This window comes from Penicillium nucicola (genome assembly GCF_028828085.1).
Source record: "Penicillium nucicola strain IBT 29836 chromosome Unknown utg000001l, whole genome shotgun sequence".
Taxonomy (NCBI): Eukaryota; Fungi; Ascomycota; class Eurotiomycetes; order Eurotiales; family Aspergillaceae; genus Penicillium; species Penicillium nucicola.
The window spans coordinates 3,645,984-3,664,158 of record NW_026643125.1 but is presented as its reverse complement, the minus strand read 5'-3'; the positions used below and the strand labels follow the sequence as shown (position 1 = coordinate 3,664,158).

Genomic DNA, 18,175 nt, shown 5'->3' with positions numbered 1-18,175 from the left:
TTTTTTAGGGAATTGATGCTCGGAATTGCATATGAAAAGTCCTGCAGGAAGCTTCAACACGCTAGTACTGTCTGCTATTGCTTATCGCACTACCTAAACTGTCATATAGCTATGGATTACCACGAATTGGAGTTCTTGCAGAACCAAGACTCGGCTGTCATCAACTCCTGTCCCTCTTCGGGGACCCCTAACACCAAAGCCATGCTTCGCTTGAGTTCCGAGGCAGTCTTTTTTTCAAATGCCTCAGGTCCAAAGTAATATCCATCACTGTCCTGAGTCATTCCAAACATCATCTTGGCGTCGTCTAGCACAGGAACTCCGCGAGTATCAAAATCATACCAAGATTCGAGCGGTTGGAAGCGAGATTCACGCCCAGTAACCTTCTCAAACGCGGATGCAATATCTTCAAAGCTAGAGATGTCGCTGCACCCATGAACAACCTTTGCATTGCACCGTGCCGGGTCAAGGAACATGCCATGCACAATGTCCCCCAAATCATCCGCGCAACATTCAGCCTGGTTGGACTGGGTCTTGATTCTTATGAGGAAGACACCCGGAATTCGGTGTATACAAGAAGGGGAAGCTCGAGTTGGACATGTCATGCTTGAAAGAAAAAGGAGTATTAGAATTATGACATCGCAAAACTAGGCTAAATTCAGGCATTCGGGTATCTCATCAGGCAAAGGGGTGTCTGATTATGGGAGTGGTGTCTCGTTACCAATCCCCCATTCTGACATGGAAGATGTATGAGGTACCGATATTTTTTGACCCTGATTTCATTAAACTAGAAGGATTTCGTCGCCCAAACTCCGGCGCTATAAACCATCATTTATGATCCTTTCCGTTTCATGGGCTCTACCTCTACTTCCCTTGCGAACTAGATACATTTTGTCCTTCAAGCGGTCATTGAGCTTGGGTCCGGTGGTGGGGCTGGAGATCTGGCCGTTGAGCTTACCCGCGCGTTCGCGACGGGTGTGGGCGAAGAGTTCTTCTAGCAAGTCATCGTCGACCCATCGCTTGATAATGATGTAATCGGAGTCACGCTGGTAGAGGAAAATAGGGTTAGAATCGGTCACATTGAGGAATGGTTAGAATAAGACATACTTCGTCCCAGTCCCAAGGCAGATTATAAGCCTCCACGGTCTCTGGTAGCAAGTGTCTGCGGTGGACCTACGTGACGTTAGTAAATTCTCATCGAGAAGAGTGTCCATACATACCTTGATCCAAGTCAATCTGTTCTCCTCCTCAGTTTTCTTTTCTTCTTTTTTGTTGTCTTTCCTCTTGTCCTCCTCTTCCCCCTTCTTCCTTCTCGTGGTGATGACCTCGATTTGCTCATCGGAGTACCCCATGCTGCGGAGTTGGTCATTGAATTCCTTGGTCGTTGCTGCGGCCATGTCAGCTTGCCTCTGCTTTATGCGCTCCTGCTCCTGCTTCCACTCCGCCACAGCAGCAGCCTTTGCGGTCATCTTCTTCGCCCTATTCTCCGCAAGGTCCCTCGCCTTTCGTGCTTCCTCGTCTCGAATATCTTGAATGAGCTTTTCACGTTCCTCCTCTTCTTTCTTTAGCCGGATACGCTCCTTCCACTTTTCCTCCTGTACGAGCGTCTCCCTCTGTCCTTCACCATCCCGCATGCGTGCCAGTACCTTTAATCCCTCCTTCAGCAGTGTATGTTTATCCAGCTCTTCCTCGGCCTTGCGTTCCTCATTCGCGGATTGATGCTTGCGCTCAGAGATATCTTCATCGTATTCTAGCTCCTCGCTAAAGAGCAGAGATTCGTGCGAATCGGGCTGCAAGTTCACATTAATTCTCTCGCGTTCGTTATCGCGGTGCCCACGAGACTTCTGCAGATCTTTCTGCAGCTGTTCAACCTCCTGCTGATGTTGCCAGACATCCATGTTCTGCCGGAAGTCGCTCTTCTCCAGAAGCTTCTGGCTCATAGCGAATTTGTATTCGCGATTGGAAGGGGACGATGGGGCGCTCGTTTTGTTCGCCATGTTGGATTCCAGACCCCCCAGGGACTCTCTTTCACTCAAGGTCGCTCCAAGTGAGGGTTCATAATCTTCGATCTTTTTCCGTAGCCCTCGTGAATAATTGTCATCACTAACATTGGAGTCAGAGGCTGGTGTTGCTGCAACATCCATGTCATTGCGCTGCCCGGCACTATGTTCCATTGAATGATCGTCTAACGATACGTTGCTAAGATTCTCATCATTTAATTCGCTTCCTTCTTCGTCTGAATCATCGGTTCGTGGCAGCAAAAAGAGCGCAAGTTCTTCCAAGTGTTGGCCCACGTGTCGCTGAAATGTGACAGCGGGAAGAGAGCCCTGTTTGCAGATAGAGCAGTTATATGTACCATGCGTGCTTGAATTCATAGCGTGATTTTGCTTGATATGATGATACCATTCTCGGCGGCTTTTGTAGAGCTTCTTGGGCGTCGAGCATCCTGTGAAGATGCAGACATACGGCAACAGATCGTGGAAAATATGGCGCGCCCATGCTTTCCTGTCTTGAACTGTGATAATGTAAAAGCAGTATGGACATTCAAAGCATCTCTTTTCCAGGCCACCTTTCGGTATAGGTGGTATTTTAGGAGCAACTGCACCAGTGCCCTCGAGCAGTGTGCCTCCGTATGAAGTTTCAGACACACCGGCATCAGAAGCCATGTCACTAACTTGGCCAGGTATCTCCTTAAGCACATCTGTCACAATCGTTTCTGATAGTATAGCCGATTTACTATCATTCTCAGAACTGATGCCTTGACTTAATTTCGCACGATGTCGTTCACGGTATTTCAAGATCGCCCTTTGTCGCGCCATTGCGGAACTGATACGATCGATAACTAGCGCATCTGCATTTGGATATTTATTGGAGATATGTTGCTTAGCCCAGAATTGGAAAGGCTCAGAATCCAGTGTTTTTGTCCCGATCAGCCGATCATGCTGTGCTGGCTTGCGGATGATCATCGATATCTGGTAGAGTTGGTTGATTGTATCAACGAGGCCTTGGTGAATTTCTTGGATCTCTGAGGAACTTTCGCTTTCTGAGTCTTCCAAATCATCTATCTTATCATATTCGGGCTCAACGTCGCTGTTCTCCTCAAACACATCCTTGAGGTCGGCGAGTAGTTCCTGGAATTGCTCCAAGAGCCTCACTATCTGACTCTTGATATGCGACGCATCTCTAAGGCGGTAATCTAGTGAGGATTGACTAGTCTGATGACCACCGATATTTGCTGCCCACACGCGAAGTCGGCCCAGTTCGTCCGTCCACTCTTGTAGTGGAACCTCGTCAATATGATCGGACAACGCACCCGAGTTGATTAGGGAGACAAACTGGGCGAGACAGCACTGCAACAGCTCCGATATTGCTACCATGTTGTGGTGGTTCTTGAAGCTGCAAGACCTCTGGCATTCTCAAGGGGATGTTTGCCAGGATGTCCATCGTCGGCAATCCATTGTACTGAAGCGGGGTAGAATGACTGGGTCAGCACGTGCAGCTGAAACCCCCATTTCCCATTTGCAAGCCTGGGATCGAACGATCAGAACCGGACATGGCGACTGGTATCGAGGTGGCGGGGCTCGCTCTCGCGATTCTACCGCTTTTCGTGAACCAGATCGATGCCTACGTCCGTGGCATAGAAAAGATCAGGGGCCTGAGGCACTACCGACGGGAGTTTAAAGGCTATTCAGTGGGCCTCCGCACACAGCATGCAATTCTACTCAACACGCTGGAACAGGCCTTGGAAGGGGTCGTGGAGGATGAGGATCAAGTTTCGGAGCTCATCAGCGATCCACAGGGCGATGGGTGGAAGGACCCGGACTTGCAAAAGCGACTACGCAGGAAGCTGGACCGAAACTACGGGGTATTCATGGACAATATGGCTGGTCTCTCCGAGTTGCTGGAAAAACTATCGCATAAGCTGGATGTGGACGCAACTGATATAAAGGTCAGTAGTTGGAATTCAGAATAACCGTCTGGTCAGTGTTTAACCGGTCTACTCTCCTAACAGATACCAGTTACCGAAGCCCAGAGTAAATGGAAGTTTCGAAAGATCATTAGCAAGGCAGTCTATGACGATCTCCTCCTGAAGATTGACGGAACCAATACAATCCTTAAGACTCTGATCGACCAGTCATTTTACTTAGAAGATACCAAGAAGAGGCGACAGACCTGGAGCTATCTTCTGAAACGGTACCAAAGGGCGCGCAGACATGCCGATGGACTGTTCAAAGCAATCATTGGAGGAAACTATTGGCACTGTCAGTGCAAGAAGCACCATCACGTCCACCTCAAACTGCAAATAAACTCCTTGCAGAGTGTCGAAAAATACCCTGACAGCGAATTCGATGCCAGATCCCAATTTCGAATGATCTTCTCTAACATGAAGGAGGCGGATATAACGTGCCTATGGACTTGGACAGAAGTGGTATTTGAGCCCTGGCAGGTTGAAGATATAGTCACAGTTGCTAGTCGCTCTCTGCATGACGATTCCAAGTCTCATAAGCAGAAGAAGCCTAAGGTTCAGTTTCATATCCCCCCCGTGGAGGAAGTACGGTCATCGGAAAAACGCCGAGAGTCGTCTCTATCCACTCCACCAATCCAAGACTTTTGCTCGTCCCTTTCGTCTCTTTGCGTCGCCGAGTCATACTTTGAGCGGCGAGAAAGCATAGGTTCCATTTCGAATGACCTGGATGACTCTGTTAAATATACGATGCATGCCGTGAAGGTGCTTCCAAAGCGCATTCCTCAAAAGCCTCTCCGTGAAGTACTATCACATATCAGTCGACGGGACCGCCTTCATATTGCTACTGCTCTAGCATGTGGTATGGTCCAGTTCTGCGGCAATTGGTTAAAATCCTGGTGGGACATCTCCGATGTCTACCTGGCCGCTACAAGCGACGATGGTGGCAATGTACTATTGGAAAATATATACCTATCTTGGCCTATTTCCACCACTAGCACAACACCAGGGCCTCGCAATGATACTAATTATCCCAATTTTGGGGAAAATCGTCTATTGCCACTGGGGCTTGCGTTGGTGGAGCTGTCTCTTGGAAAGTCTCTCCACGCATTGTTGGATCTGGAGGACGAGAATCAGGATACACTGATGACGAAATTCAAGACCGCTTCATGGCTTGTCAACAGGGTGTACATGGAGAGTGGGACGAATTATGCCCATGTAGTTAATCGCTGCTTGTCTTGGTCGGCTCTATGTCTTGAGAAAGGGTTCGAGGAGCATGTCTTCGACACTATCATTTCTCCGTTGCTGAAAGACTTGGGCAATTTTGAGGGCCTAGCATAATATAAACGAAGCTTGAATGCATATTTGAATATTTTCTTTGATATCACTCGATACATGATCGGCACCTAGCCACGATGCGACGGAAGTCATCCATTGAACAGATATATAAGGCTACGACCCAGGTCTCGCCTTCTGGCTATCGATGGAAAACACAAGAAAGCAATACCTTCAGCCGGAAGCAGAACAGGAGATCATTGGAATGTGTCTTAACACCACGCCTGTGCGAGTTCAAGTTGAACCGACTGCCGGAGTTCGTGACCTCTTGACGATGATCCAGCAACAGCATATTGAGGCACTTGAACATGAAACTATTGATTGGCTTGATATGGTCGCGAACAGTACCTCCTGGGCGGCCGACAATGATCTTGATTCAGTCGTGCTGCATGAGAACGTTAAGACTTTGCAGGAGATCTACCTTGGCAATACTGCTGGACAAATGCACGAGCCTATTTTCAAGGACTCAAATGTGAAGCAACATCTTCTTATTACTTTCCCATGCACTCAAAGCTTGACAACCTTCTTGATAACAAGGACCGGCTTGCTAGAAAAGAGTTTTGCTGAGGGACTGGTGTCCAAGTTCAACGATACCCTGGTGAGGTTTTAGCTTCTCCTGGTGAGGTCATCGGTCCTTTTGATATTTGGTAATATGTACGTTTGAAAAAATTTCTATAGCCAGAGTATCATATAAATACTACGTAGAATATTGCACAAAGACACATTTCAGTCTTTGGGTTTCTTAGCTTATACAAGAGCCATATGGATTCTGTCTTTCGCGTTTATACGTCGTGGAATTTTCTGACGGGAGTGGGTTGAAACAAGATTCATGAAACAGATCAAATGAATGACATGATCCAGATGTTCGAATCAGAAATTATTCTTCCCAATTACTTGTAGCTCAACCATATTTTGCCGCCAGAAAGATATACAAGGGCCCCACGAGATGCTTTTCCTCAGCGCACGTCTTCTTTGTAACCCTTTTAGTATCGAGGCTTATGTGTCAATTCCCCTGAGTTATTGATATCGATCTCTGACATACCCATACATGTGCATCTATGTGATCATTCGAGTTAAGATCTACCGCTACCATCCGACTATTTATAGCCGGTGGGTATGTGGGTAGCTGCATACTAAATCAAGTAATGATTATACAAATCGCTCGGGCATAACGCATAATAACATAGCCGACCCCGAAGTATAAGAATGCGCTCATGGATTGTTCAGAATTGCCATTATACAACAAGTTTTCTGAACTAGCCTCAGCACCTCTATTCTTAAACACCCATCGCCATGCGTTTCACACTCTTCACCGTCTTCGCCTTTGCCAGCCTTGGCCTCGCTACTGTAAGAAATTTCCACTTGATTGCCGCGATTCAGTCTAACGGTATCGCAGATTCCTGCTGGAGGGACCTGCAAGCCCGATGGAAGCATGGGCAACTGTGCCTCTGGCCTGTGTGTAGTAAGTGACCTACACTAATCTCAGCGGTGTCCCTGAGTATACTAATTGCTAATGATGTCCCTACAGAAGGAAGCCAGCGCTGCTACTGGAAAGTGCAAATGATCAACAGCGGTGTTGATCATACCTGACAGTTCCAAGGCGGATCCAGGAAGTTTATTGGGATTCGAGAGGAAACAAGCAGTCTACTTTCATTTATTTTAACTGCTGGCATAGGCAAAATTCAATATCAAGCATGGGCGTTGAAATCACATCAGTATCCGTAGAAATGCTTTTGGCGGTCTGACCCGAGTACGTTTGATGTGGAGGATAGTGATACTCAGTTTCAATAGAGGGTGATTCTCGGTATTTGGAGATTTGTCTAGGTTCTATTATATATATCGTCTCCATACAAACGCGATTCACTTGATCTGTTGAAGATAGAATGGACATAATCAACACTAAAGCCTCTATGTCCGGTTTAGTTCTAGTCATATTTTCCAGGTATCCACCATACTAACCCCATTGAGAATGTCGGATTCCGAGCATCAAGATATAAACAGAGACAATTCTGGAACTTCATGAGGATCAAAAGCCAATCAAAGTAAATACTCCCCCGTCTTCAACACGAATTCCTCGCCATGTCTTCCGCTCTACCAATTGTGGTCTGCGCCTTGGATGCCGAAATCGGCAAGCCGGTCTCCGAGCTCCTTCTTCCCGAGTTTGAAGGTCAGTCCGATATACATGCATCGATTCCATCAGTCGTCAATACCTTAAACCCACATCCTATCTATCAATCAGGCCCTGGGCCCTCACATCCTGACCTCAGTTACTAATACCTCTCAGTCATCCACTTCATCCAAAGCCTCTCAGCAGCCCAAACCGAGATCCCACACCTTCTAGTTGGCCAGGATCCACAGTCCCCACACACCAACAATGTGGGCTCAAAGAATTACGACAGACCGGTGCGTGCGATTATCTTCGGTCGTGGATTCGACCTGAAAGATGTCGAGGCTCTTCGCAACAAGGTCGCCAGTCTCCCGTCTGATCCTGTTGTTTGGATCGCTGGCGATCCGAGTCGAAGCTTGCCTCCTGGTGCTGTGCCACCGCCTAATTATCCTCAGCTTGTGGCTGGTGTTGCTAGGAAGTTACTTGATCGGTGGGTTGAGGATGGGGCTGTTCGCGATGAGATTGTTTTGTATTAAGGCTCATGGCAGTAGCCGAGATGTATTAAAATGCGATCAAGTGCTGTTTGTTTCTACTCATGAGTCAGGAGGGATCGCCACCTGGAAAGCTGACATGGATTTTGGAGACATTGGGGCTCTGTAAATATGGGGGGAAAAAGAGAGCAACCTTTTTTTAGTTTTTTTAGAAATCGAACTTAGGAGGATAGTGAAACCGAAGCGAAGCAATCTGGACCGTTCAAAGGACTTGTAAGCAGAATCTAGACGACCGAGAATTATCGTGATGGTGATACATCACAGACCCTAGGACGCAGACAGCGAATACTTCTGACACGATGGTACCAAACACATCGGATGCATTATCTGCTGCATGTACGGGATTGCACCCGACGATACCTCACACGTGAATCTTGATTCACGTTACTCTTTCTGGAGTTTTACATGAAAAGGGGCAAAAGACATGTCTTGACACGAGATCATCCCAAACGCGGCATTTCCCGCTCCAGTATTCCGCAGTCCAGTAGCAGGGCAACAGTTCACGCCACTAGAAACCCCGCATATAAACCCAAGGCCAAGGCACGGCCACGCGACAACTTCCCCAGAAAAAGGCCAAGACGCCAAGCAGCAGGCGTGGACAAAAAGGAACAAGGGCCGGAAGAAATCCTCCAATGTTTGAAAGTCATGGGACCCGGAGTCCGTTCATAGCCGTTGGTATCAACAATGACGTGCGGCGCTGGATCGGGAGAAATAGGAGGCCAGTCGATCTTTGTGTGCCCCCTTAAAACGCACCGGCCCAGGCCATTTTGAAACTAGTTGGGCAGATACACTGATAGGTAGAGACTCGAATGAACGAGCACAGCCATATCACAACGGGTAAATTAGGAAGCTAATGCGTGATGATTGGCCCTACTATCAGGGACCGGGAATTCCATGTTGGTGAATGTTGATCCGGTTAAGATAACAATGAATACCAATGAAAGAAAACGACACGGGTGTGCGAAAGGGGGCAAAATGAAGATCCCGCAATAGATTCACAGAGTATACAGACTATCTAGGGTCACGGGGTAACGTTATGTCTATTCATATCCCTACGTTTTGCGGAGAGGACAGGGGGAGCTCCACCAGCCCTTACTGCTTCAGGGAGTACGAAGGCGAAAAAAAAAGCCTCAATTGCACATAGTTCGCAAGCCAGCAACCGTGTCACGCGCAGGGATACAAGGAAAAATTGAGTCGATCAGCAGGATCCTTGAAATAGAAAGTCACTACGTAAACCTAAGACCGAAAATGGCGCACATTCATAATTGTTTCAGTCTCCGACCAGAATTCGAAAAAAAAGGTCGCGTTCCCGAGGCCGCAGCCGGGTCGGGATCCGCCGCTAAACCACGGGGAAAAGGATCTGGGGTTGTAGGCAAGCCACAAGGAGGATATGCCGAGTGGCGATGCGACACGAAAAGCGAAGTCAAGGCTGACTACGACTGACCGCTCATTTGTAAGGAGTAAAATATGATCGAGAAATGGTTCAATTTGTCCATTTGTCCATTTGGCCGTGTTGGTCGAGGCCATCGAAGACCACACGTAATATGCATAGTTTCCGGAGGCTCACGTTGGAGCTTGGAGTCGGGTTCGGAGGTCAGGTACCAGTCGGAGGGGGTCTCTCGCAGGAATTCCAGTTAACCAGCGATAATACGCACCAGGACCCAGCGGCAATATCTTCTGCCCACCCGACCATCCTTGGAGGTGGAAATATGACGGTGCTGATTGGCTGAGACCGCCGCGATCGATGGATGCGGGTGCATCATCCTCGGCTGGTTAAACGCCGTTATTTGCTGCTGAAATCTTGATCCCAGATGCTTCCGACTTTTCAGCCGACCTGTCGTCATCCGGTTTTAGCAACTTTTCAGACACGAAGCATTCCGATCGGGGTTCAGTCAAGCCGAGAGAGAAGCCAAAGAAGTTTCAAAAGGACGAATCAGGCGGGAAATCACGTTCGGTTGATCGACGATTATGTCAGCCCCCCGCGATTTGAGCCGGGAGTATAGGACTGGGATGTATGAACTACCAGTGAAGTCATTGTGCGTCATTTAAGAGAATTCATGTGCAAATAGACTCGGTTTTACGGTCACAGATTGGTGGTCTTGGATCATGGGCAAGTGAACCTAGGTATACTTTGTAGAATAAACGTTCTAGTTTTGCCGCAACCGTCACCATAAAAGACCCTGAGACTCTCCAAGAAACGTCACTTCTGCACCATCTTCAACACGAGTCATTTTTTTTCAGAACATCTAGCCTGGTATCTCTAGTATCCCTAGTAACCCCAGTCTAGCCTTCTTCCGATCCAGAACCTTCCGAGTCCACTTCGTGTCCACTAAAACCTTTCGGGTCAAGTCGGACATCTTAGGAATTTGCTACCCACGGCACTTCATCCATCACCAACCGCGTGGACGCTTCAGCTCGGCGCTCAGCCCCGACATCTTCCGTGGAACTGTGGAGAAACATTACCCTTCACATACTCACGATGCCTGCCGGAAAGGACTATATTAGTCCCAATCGCCCCGAGTCTCCTAGGCCTCTAGCTTCTGATTTCTCTCAACAGCAAGTCGCGAAACAACGCAACAATAACTTTCACTCTACTTCACTCAGAAACATGGTTGCCACATCTGTGAATCGCACGGCGCTGCACCCCGGTGGTGTCCAGTACGTTGCCTCGACCTCACTGTCGTTGAACCTCACTGACCATCTCTAGGCCTAGCAAGGGACACACCGAGCTCGAGGAGGAACTCCACGAGACTGCTCACATTGACTATGACCGTGTCGCCATTGTGAGTCTCCCTCGTGGTCTCTACGATTCTTCCTGAACCTCAACTTACCCTCTCATAGATTGCCAACCCCTCCGTCCCTGCTCTCTATGAAGATGCTCTCGTCTACGAGACTGGTACCGCCGTCACCTCCAGCGGTGCCTTGAGCGCCTACTCCGGTGCTAAGACCGGTCGTTCCCCCTCCGACAAGCGTGTTGTCCAGGAGGCTTCCTCAGAGAACGAGATCTGGTGGGGACCCGTCAACAAGCCCATGACTCTTGATGTGAGTGATTTGATTTCCTTGTCTTGCGCGATTTTCTTGCATAGTCCAGCCCTTGCATATGGGACCGATCAGCTCCCATTGGGATCCCTTGCACATGCATCGGAAGACCAAGCTTTTCTGGCAGCCATTCGTGCAACAACATTGAGAAGCCGTCCTTTCCGATGCATTCCTGTCTTGGGCTTTGTCTCACTGGACTTTCCTATTTGCCTCATTTGTTCACTTTGCCTCTCGGCTGTCATTTGCGGCTCCCTTTGGACCGAGGCTGGCATGTGCATGACGTCATCGAAATCATTACTAATCACCTCTGCAGGTCTGGCGTATCAACCGTGAGCGTGCAGTCGACTACCTCAACACCCGTAACCGCATCTATGTCATCGATGGTTACGCCGGCTGGGATGAGCGCTACCGCATCAGCGTTCGCGTTGTCTGCGCTCGCGCCTACCACGCCCTCTTCATGCGCAACATGCTGATTCGCCCCAGCCGTGAAGAGCTCGACCACTTCCACCCCGACTATGTCATCTACAACGCTGGTTCTTTCCCCGCCAACCGCTTCACTGAGGGTATGACCTCCGCCACATCCGTTGCCATCAACTTCGCCGATAAGGAGATGGTCATCCTCGGTACCGAGTACGCTGGTGAGATGAAGAAGGGTGTCTTCACTGTCCTCTTCTACGAGATGCCCGTTAAGCACAACGTCCTGACCCTCCACTCTTCCGCCAACGAGGGTGAGAACGGCGATGTCACTGTCTTCTTTGGTCTGTCCGGTACCGGCAAGACCACCCTGTCTGCCGACCCCAAGCGTAAGCTCATCGGTGATGACGAGCACTGCTGGACCGACACTGGTGTGTTCAACATTGAGGGTGGTTGCTACGCCAAGTGCATTGGTCTCTCCGCCGAGAAGGAGCCCGATATTTTCAACGCCATCCGCTTCGGATCCGTTCTCGAGAACACCGTCTTCGACCCTGTCTCCCGTATTGTCGACTACGACGATGTCACCCTCACCGAGAACACCCGTTGCGCCTACCCCATTGAGTACATCGAGAACGCCAAGATTCCATGCAAGAGTGACAACCACCCCTCCAACATCATCCTTCTCACCTGTGATGCCCGCGGTGTCTTGCCCCCTATCTCCAAGCTCACCCCCGAGCAGACCATGTTCCACTTCATCTCCGGTTACACCTCCAAGATGGCCGGTACCGAGGACGGTGTCACCGAGCCCCAGGCTACCTTCTCTTCTTGCTTCGCTCAGCCCTTCCTGGCTCTTCACCCCATGCGCTACGCCAGCATGCTCGCCGAGAAGATGAAGGAGCACAAGGTCAACGCCTGGCTCCTGAACACCGGCTGGGTTGGCGCTGGCGCCACCACCGGCGGCAAGCGTTGCCCTCTCAAGTACACCCGTGCCATCCTGGACTCCATCCACAACGGCGAGCTCGCCAAGGCCGACTACGAGATCTACGACACCTTCAACCTGCCCGTCCCCACCTCCTGCCCCGGTGTCCCCAGCGAGCTCCTCAACCCCGAGAAGAGCTGGACCGCCTCCACTTCCTTCAAGGAGGAGGTCACCAAGCTTGCCGGTCTCTTCAACGAGAACTTCAAGAAGTACTCCGACCAGGCTACCCCGGATGTCCTCGCTGCCGCTCCCCAGGTTTAAAGGACCTGAACGGTTTCAAAATTTCTTTTTCTCCTTTGGTCCTTGTTCCTCCGATGGGATGAATAAGTCATTTGCATGGCGTGCTACTTTTTCCGGGTGATCACTTTCTTGGATCACCTCTCACGTCTGCCGCTTGTATCGGGACGAGCGTTGGATATGTTTGATTTCCCCCCGAACTGGGCTTGTTTTCTTTTCAATCTAGGCCAATAATCTCGCTTGGCTAGATGGAGTTTGTGATGTTTACGATTTCCTTTGATAGTCAATGATATCATTCTTAAAAAATCCTCTTTCTTGTAACTCTTGTACACACAGCCATAGTCCTTGTTGTATCTTTCCAAGTTAATGGGAAACCAGTATTCAAGTTGCTTACTACCTTTTTCGGTTTTTAGGGGTTCCTCCCCCAAGAAGACAATTGGTCAATTCCTGCGCGAGGTCGACCATAAAGCTCCCATCACAGTCTTTGAAGATTTGATAATTCTTTGAGAACTTGTTGAAATGAAGAGCCATAAACTTGACAAGCACAATCCTTGCATTATCGGTGCAATCACCAGCCGCGCCAGTCGGTGGGGTGGTAGTGTAAACTAGTTGGATAGCTTCCACCAGCTGGGGTGTTTCCAATGGGTAGCTCGCATGCTTCTGCAGATAGTAGTTCATGCGCTCTGCTGAGAACTTGGCGAGATCGGGTAGTATGTATCGATTTGCGAATGAGTGGACTTTTGCATGTATGAAGATCACACTAGTGACTGGAGAAGGTTGCTCTTGGGCTTGTCCATATTCGTATTATTTATACTCGTCTGGTTCACAATCGACTTGTTCATATTATTTTTTTTGCATCTTCGAGCACGCCGTAAGCGCCCGAGTATAGATAGCTCAAAACACAGTCAATTGTCTCTTCGTCAAAGTCCGACCAGTCCAGTAATTTGTCTGTTGGATCTTTCCACGCCCCATTGATCCGGAGTGCCAAGGCGGAACCATGGTGCTGCAAGGCTCCTGGGTGGACGTAGAAAACTGCCTTGTCACTGTCTACTAAGGCTTTCCAAGGTTCTCCCTTGAACATGCTACATGGAACTACTGTCAGATTTGGATCTTTCATTCATACATGGGACTCTTGGACTGTACCTGTCGATGTGCGGTTCATCTGGTGGATTCATCGCCGGCAAGAGTTGAACGTACTGGCCAAGGTCGTTGTTGCGATGGGAATAGATACCAATAATTCACTAACCAGATTTGAGGTTTTTGATGGGTTGGAGGGGCTTTGAATGCAAGTGGTTTTTTTTTTAACAAAGCACCCACCTGCTCTTCTATAAATATTCCCTCCAGGGGCCTAACAAACAAAGCTGCTCAACAAAGGGTTTGAGTACTTCAAACATCACTGGTCGTTTGTTTGCTGACATATAGTAAGGCCATGGAAACAAATCACCTGCAAGGCCTCCCTGCAACAGGACGTAGGCGCGAAGGATAAGATGCTTTGTTGTCTAAGCTCTGGCGCCCGCCATAATCTTGAACGGGCGCGCATGCTGGTTAAGTTCTCTGGCATAACTGACTGTGACAAGTCCACGGGTTAACAATAGAACTAATTTAGATCCGCGGGTAACTAACCGGTAGCTTGAGCAATCTAGATGACCATAGCTGTCTATGTTCAAGGCAAGATTAAACAGGCTTTTAAATGGCAGGTAGTAGCTATTGAAGAGCATGTTGGTGAATACAACCATTCAATCATTTCTACATATTGAAGCAATAGGTGTTACACTGTAAGGATAATTGATACATTCCTCTAGACATAACTGACATAGAACATGGTTTTCAATAAACAGAGAACACCATCAATGTTTGATACAGAGCAACCCGAGAACAAGACTTTTAGTAAGAGAAAGTGCTAGGAATCATTTCGGTCACGGTGGCCTGACTATTGGAGGTAGAGAAATAGAGAACTAATTATCTGCTTCCGGCAGGATCATTCCATTGATTCCCGGTGCCTGTCTATATCTGACAGATGGTTCAAGCTGAGGCAGGCTTCCACTGTATTTAAGGCTGTATCTTGAGATGTCTTGAACGCTAAACATGATTCGCTATGCACCCCGTGTCTTAAATACCTTACAACCTCTCGGCCAGGGATTTACCCTTAGTGATACCCCGTCTTATGAGCCTGAAAATGGGGTTCAATCTATGTTGGTCATATCACCTTACTTCGGCTACTCAGCTTACCATGGGGTACGCATTCTTCATTGTACAAGATCGACGATGAATGTTAAATCTCAGTGACATTCTCAAAGTAGCCTAGGAGTCCTATTGAGGAACTGGAGGGTTAATAGCCCCAATTTGCAGCATTATCCGAAAAATATCAGGCAAGCCAGTCTCCTCCACAATCTTTCCAGCTTTGAATCGATAAATATTCATAGCTCGTGCCTCGATTTTCTTCCCTGAAGGCGGAACCCCGAAGAACTCGCCTTCGTGAGTTCCACGCAAAGTGAACTGCGCCACAATTCTATCGTCCTCGATGACTGTATCGTCAAGCGTCCACTGGATATCTGGATACGCGGAGCGCATCATGCCAAGGATTTGCATGTATCCAGGTAATCCTTTCAGTGGAGTATCCGAAAACGGAACGTGGAACATGGCTGATTCGGAAACCACCTCTTGCCCTAGAGTTTCATCGCCTGAGTTGATGAAGTCAACAAATCGATGCATCCTCTGTAGATTGGGGCGAGACATGATGTGACTTGAAGACGTTAGTTTATTGTACTTATAGAACAGAAGAATGATTTCCATGACTCACATCTAGGAATTTCGTCTTGATGAAGGGGTAGGATTTGAAAGTCGTGTTTCTTCGCCGAGTAAGTATCTGAGACCAAAAATCAGTAAAAGCCACAGAAAATAAATTGGAACCTAGGTTCATTGAAGACACCTCTCGGGAGGTTTTATACGGCAAGAAGCGATGGTAATTTACCTTTGGTGTGCAAAGTGTTTGATGATCAAGGAGGACTGTTTGCTATATCTTGAAAGACTTGATCTGGGAATCGAGACATATTTATATTTTGAAGACACCTACTGTAAGTATGATCCTTACATCTACGAAGTATGAATATTAATCCTGATTTTTCTGTTTGGCAGGTTTGCATGGTTTGCCGTTTCAACGGGTTTCAACCAACCAGCGCGCAGTGACTCGGAACTCCCGGACTCAGCTCCAGTGTTTGTATGTGGCGTATGTGTTTTGTATAGTTTGCATTGGCGTATGAATTTGCCGTCAATCAAGATTTCACTCCACAAGCCGGAATTTCCGGGATTCGCGCCACTGTTTGGTAAAGTTGTATAGTTTGCAATCTTCGGGCCTTGTGCCGACCAGGTAGTATAATGCATGGTTGGCAAAAATGAGGACAGAAACGGCTACTTGATCCTGCTCCGGACTACTCAATTTTGGTACTCAGAGTTTTCACCCGTCTGCACGAGGTAAAATGGTTCTGGTCTTCTGAGGGGTTCGTCTTGCCCCAATACGGAGTTTCTCATTGACATGACGGGTCTGATGCTCGATCTGGAAATTGTGGCCCCCAAGCAAGTGGCAGTTGCAGCGATGTCCAGGAAAACTGAAAGCCATTGAAAAGATCACACAGGAGAATGAGCTCAGATACCGCGGCTTTTGAATCGAGGAGATTGCCTGGCTGAAGAAAAGAGACAAAGAATTGGGAACGTTCGCGTCGATGGGTATCTGGTTTGACAAAGTAGTAAGTTAGAGTGGATACAGGAAATGGACTGTTAGTCGACCACCGGTTTATATCACTATTTGTTCCTATAACGTCTCAGAATGGCTGTAACTTCGCAACACTACACTATGGGGTATCTATTACAGAATAGATTGTCGATAGATGAGATCCTTGAATATTTCGTATCACCCAATCTGCGCCACCCGGACTATCTTTTGTAGGTCTACCCCTATTGATGGTTACATGAAGAGTTCCGATAATCTAACTTAACTAACTTATAGCACAGGGGTTACATGTACTCACTGATGCCGTTCATTTCCATCGCAAGTGATTCAAAATTCCAAATGCAAAGAGACCACACGGTCACTTGAACAAAGTTTTCATTTTCATTTTTATAATTTCTCTATGCTCATGCCATCCCCCCATTGACTCGAAGTGTCTGCCCAGTCACCCAGCGACTATCACTACTACACAAAAACGCAATACTATCCGCAATATCATCAGTATCTCCAATCCGCCCATTGGGATTAAGACTCTTCAAAAGGTTCAACGTCTGCTCAGACTGATTCCGCAAGAACAAGTCGGTAGCAGTAGGACCAGGAGCCACGCAATTAACACTAATTCCTTTGCGGGCGACATCCTTCGACATAACCCTCGTCATCTGCTCAACTGCACCCTTGGTAGCAACATAAGGCAGGTAAGCAGGCATGACAGTCGAGGCAGCACACAGCGTCGTAGACAAGAGCACGATATGTGAGCCAGGGCTCATATGTGGAACGGCTTTCTACTTCTTATTAGACTGCTGGAGACCAGTGCTGGGCGAGTCGGACTTACCTGGCAGAGGAAATAGGGTCCTTTGACATTCAAGGCAAACATATTGTCGTAGGTCGCCTCGGTCGTGTCCTCCAGTGTGGTGAGAGTCATGATGCCAGCGCAGGGAACAAGAAGATCGATCTTGCCGAACCGCTGGATGCTTTGGTCCACGAGGGATGTGATTTCTCCCACGTCGCCCACGTCTGCTTGGATCGCGATTGCACGGTCGGCGCCAATCTCTTTCACCACCTCTTGGGCTGCTTCGGGGTTCGAGTTGTATCCTACTACCACGTTGGCTCCGTCCTTGGCGAGGCGAAGGGCTGTTGCTCGGCCGATTCCTTTGGAGGCTCCGGTGACGAGCGCGACTTTTCCGATTAAAGACATTGTAAAGTGTTCCTGGGTTTATGATATAATGTAATGGTTTTATTGTAGAATATGCTGGTTTGGATGTCAGTTTGTTCCGTGATCTCGTTCTTATACATATCTCTCTCATGCGGCTGGAGGTCTTACTCCGGCAAGACGGTTTTACGTGCTAAGTCCGTCATGTTTACCCCTACCGGCTCTAAGGCTTGGTCCATTCTTTTTTTTTCATTAATCTTCTCTTGATATTTTGATCGTAAAGTCCGAGAAACTCATTTTCCCCAATTTGCGACCGAGCAAACGGGCACGTTCGGCCTCAACCATCTTGTTAAGCCGGAACTCCAAACTGGACCTGCCTTTTTCGGACTCGTGTTGTGGCCTTTGAGGTGCCGGGATTATATCGATCTCGCTGTGGGAGTTATGTATGCATTATTGGTATTGGAGGTCTACAGCCGCTTCTGAGCCTGGTAAAGGCATCTCTGTAGACCGGCATATTCATATTCCGATTCTAGAAAGCGCATTTACAGTAAGTTTGTCATTTAGGCGCGGACACTTTTTCCTTTTTTCCTCAGCGAAAGTCGAGAGTATTGTTTCAACCCGCTGGGCATATGGACTCTCGGCTTTATTGTCGATCTCCGAACAGCGACCGCAACATCT

The 18,175-nt window shown here is 48.2% G+C and overlaps 7 protein-coding genes across 7 annotated transcripts; 4 read left to right on the top strand and 3 right to left on the bottom strand.

Moving 5' to 3' along the window:
- Positions 1–116: 116 nt before the first annotated feature.
- N7511_001385 (uncharacterized protein) lies at positions 117–3,374 on the bottom strand (the record flags this gene model as incomplete). The annotated part of the gene is made up of 4 exons (XM_057123810.1): positions 117–530; positions 879–1,043; positions 1,105–1,170; positions 1,218–3,374. The coding sequence occupies 4 exons, from the start codon at positions 3,372–3,374 to the stop codon at positions 117–119; spliced, it is 2,802 nt and encodes a 933-aa protein (XP_056989543.1).
- A 176-nt stretch (positions 3,375–3,550) lies between these two features.
- On the top strand, positions 3,551–5,302 carry N7511_001384 (uncharacterized protein; the record flags this gene model as incomplete). Its single annotated transcript, XM_057123809.1, has 2 exons — positions 3,551–3,946; positions 4,010–5,302. The coding sequence occupies 2 exons, from the start codon at positions 3,551–3,553 to the stop codon at positions 5,300–5,302; spliced, it is 1,689 nt and encodes a 562-aa protein (XP_056989542.1).
- Positions 5,303–5,444: 142 nt separating this feature from the next.
- Positions 5,445–5,906, top strand: N7511_001383 (uncharacterized protein; the record flags this gene model as incomplete). The annotated part of the gene is made up of 1 exon (XM_057123808.1): positions 5,445–5,906. The coding sequence occupies one exon, from the start codon at positions 5,445–5,447 to the stop codon at positions 5,904–5,906; it is 462 nt and encodes a 153-aa protein (XP_056989541.1).
- Positions 5,907–7,375: 1,469 nt separating this feature from the next.
- N7511_001382 (uncharacterized protein) lies at positions 7,376–7,939 on the top strand (the record flags this gene model as incomplete). The annotated part of the gene is made up of 2 exons (XM_057123807.1): positions 7,376–7,463; positions 7,581–7,939. The coding sequence occupies 2 exons, from the start codon at positions 7,376–7,378 to the stop codon at positions 7,937–7,939; spliced, it is 447 nt and encodes a 148-aa protein (XP_056989540.1).
- Positions 7,940–10,433: 2,494 nt separating this feature from the next.
- Positions 10,434–12,647, top strand: acuF (phosphoenolpyruvate carboxykinase PCK1; the record flags this gene model as incomplete). Its single annotated transcript, XM_057123806.1, has 4 exons — positions 10,434–10,612; positions 10,662–10,737; positions 10,796–10,996; positions 11,307–12,647. 4 exons carry the CDS (start codon positions 10,434–10,436, stop codon positions 12,645–12,647), a joined length of 1,797 nt encoding a protein of 598 aa, XP_056989539.1.
- A 2,286-nt stretch (positions 12,648–14,933) lies between these two features.
- Positions 14,934–15,359, bottom strand: N7511_001380 (ester cyclase; the record flags this gene model as incomplete). The annotated part of the gene is made up of 1 exon (XM_057123805.1): positions 14,934–15,359. The coding sequence occupies one exon, from the start codon at positions 15,357–15,359 to the stop codon at positions 14,934–14,936; it is 426 nt and encodes a 141-aa protein (XP_056989538.1).
- Positions 15,360–16,754: 1,395 nt separating this feature from the next.
- Positions 16,755–17,542, bottom strand: N7511_001379 (uncharacterized protein; the record flags this gene model as incomplete). The annotated part of the gene is made up of 2 exons (XM_057123804.1): positions 16,755–17,129; positions 17,180–17,542. 2 exons carry the CDS (start codon positions 17,540–17,542, stop codon positions 16,755–16,757), a joined length of 738 nt encoding a protein of 245 aa, XP_056989537.1.
- Between the last annotated feature and the right edge of the window lie 633 nt (positions 17,543–18,175).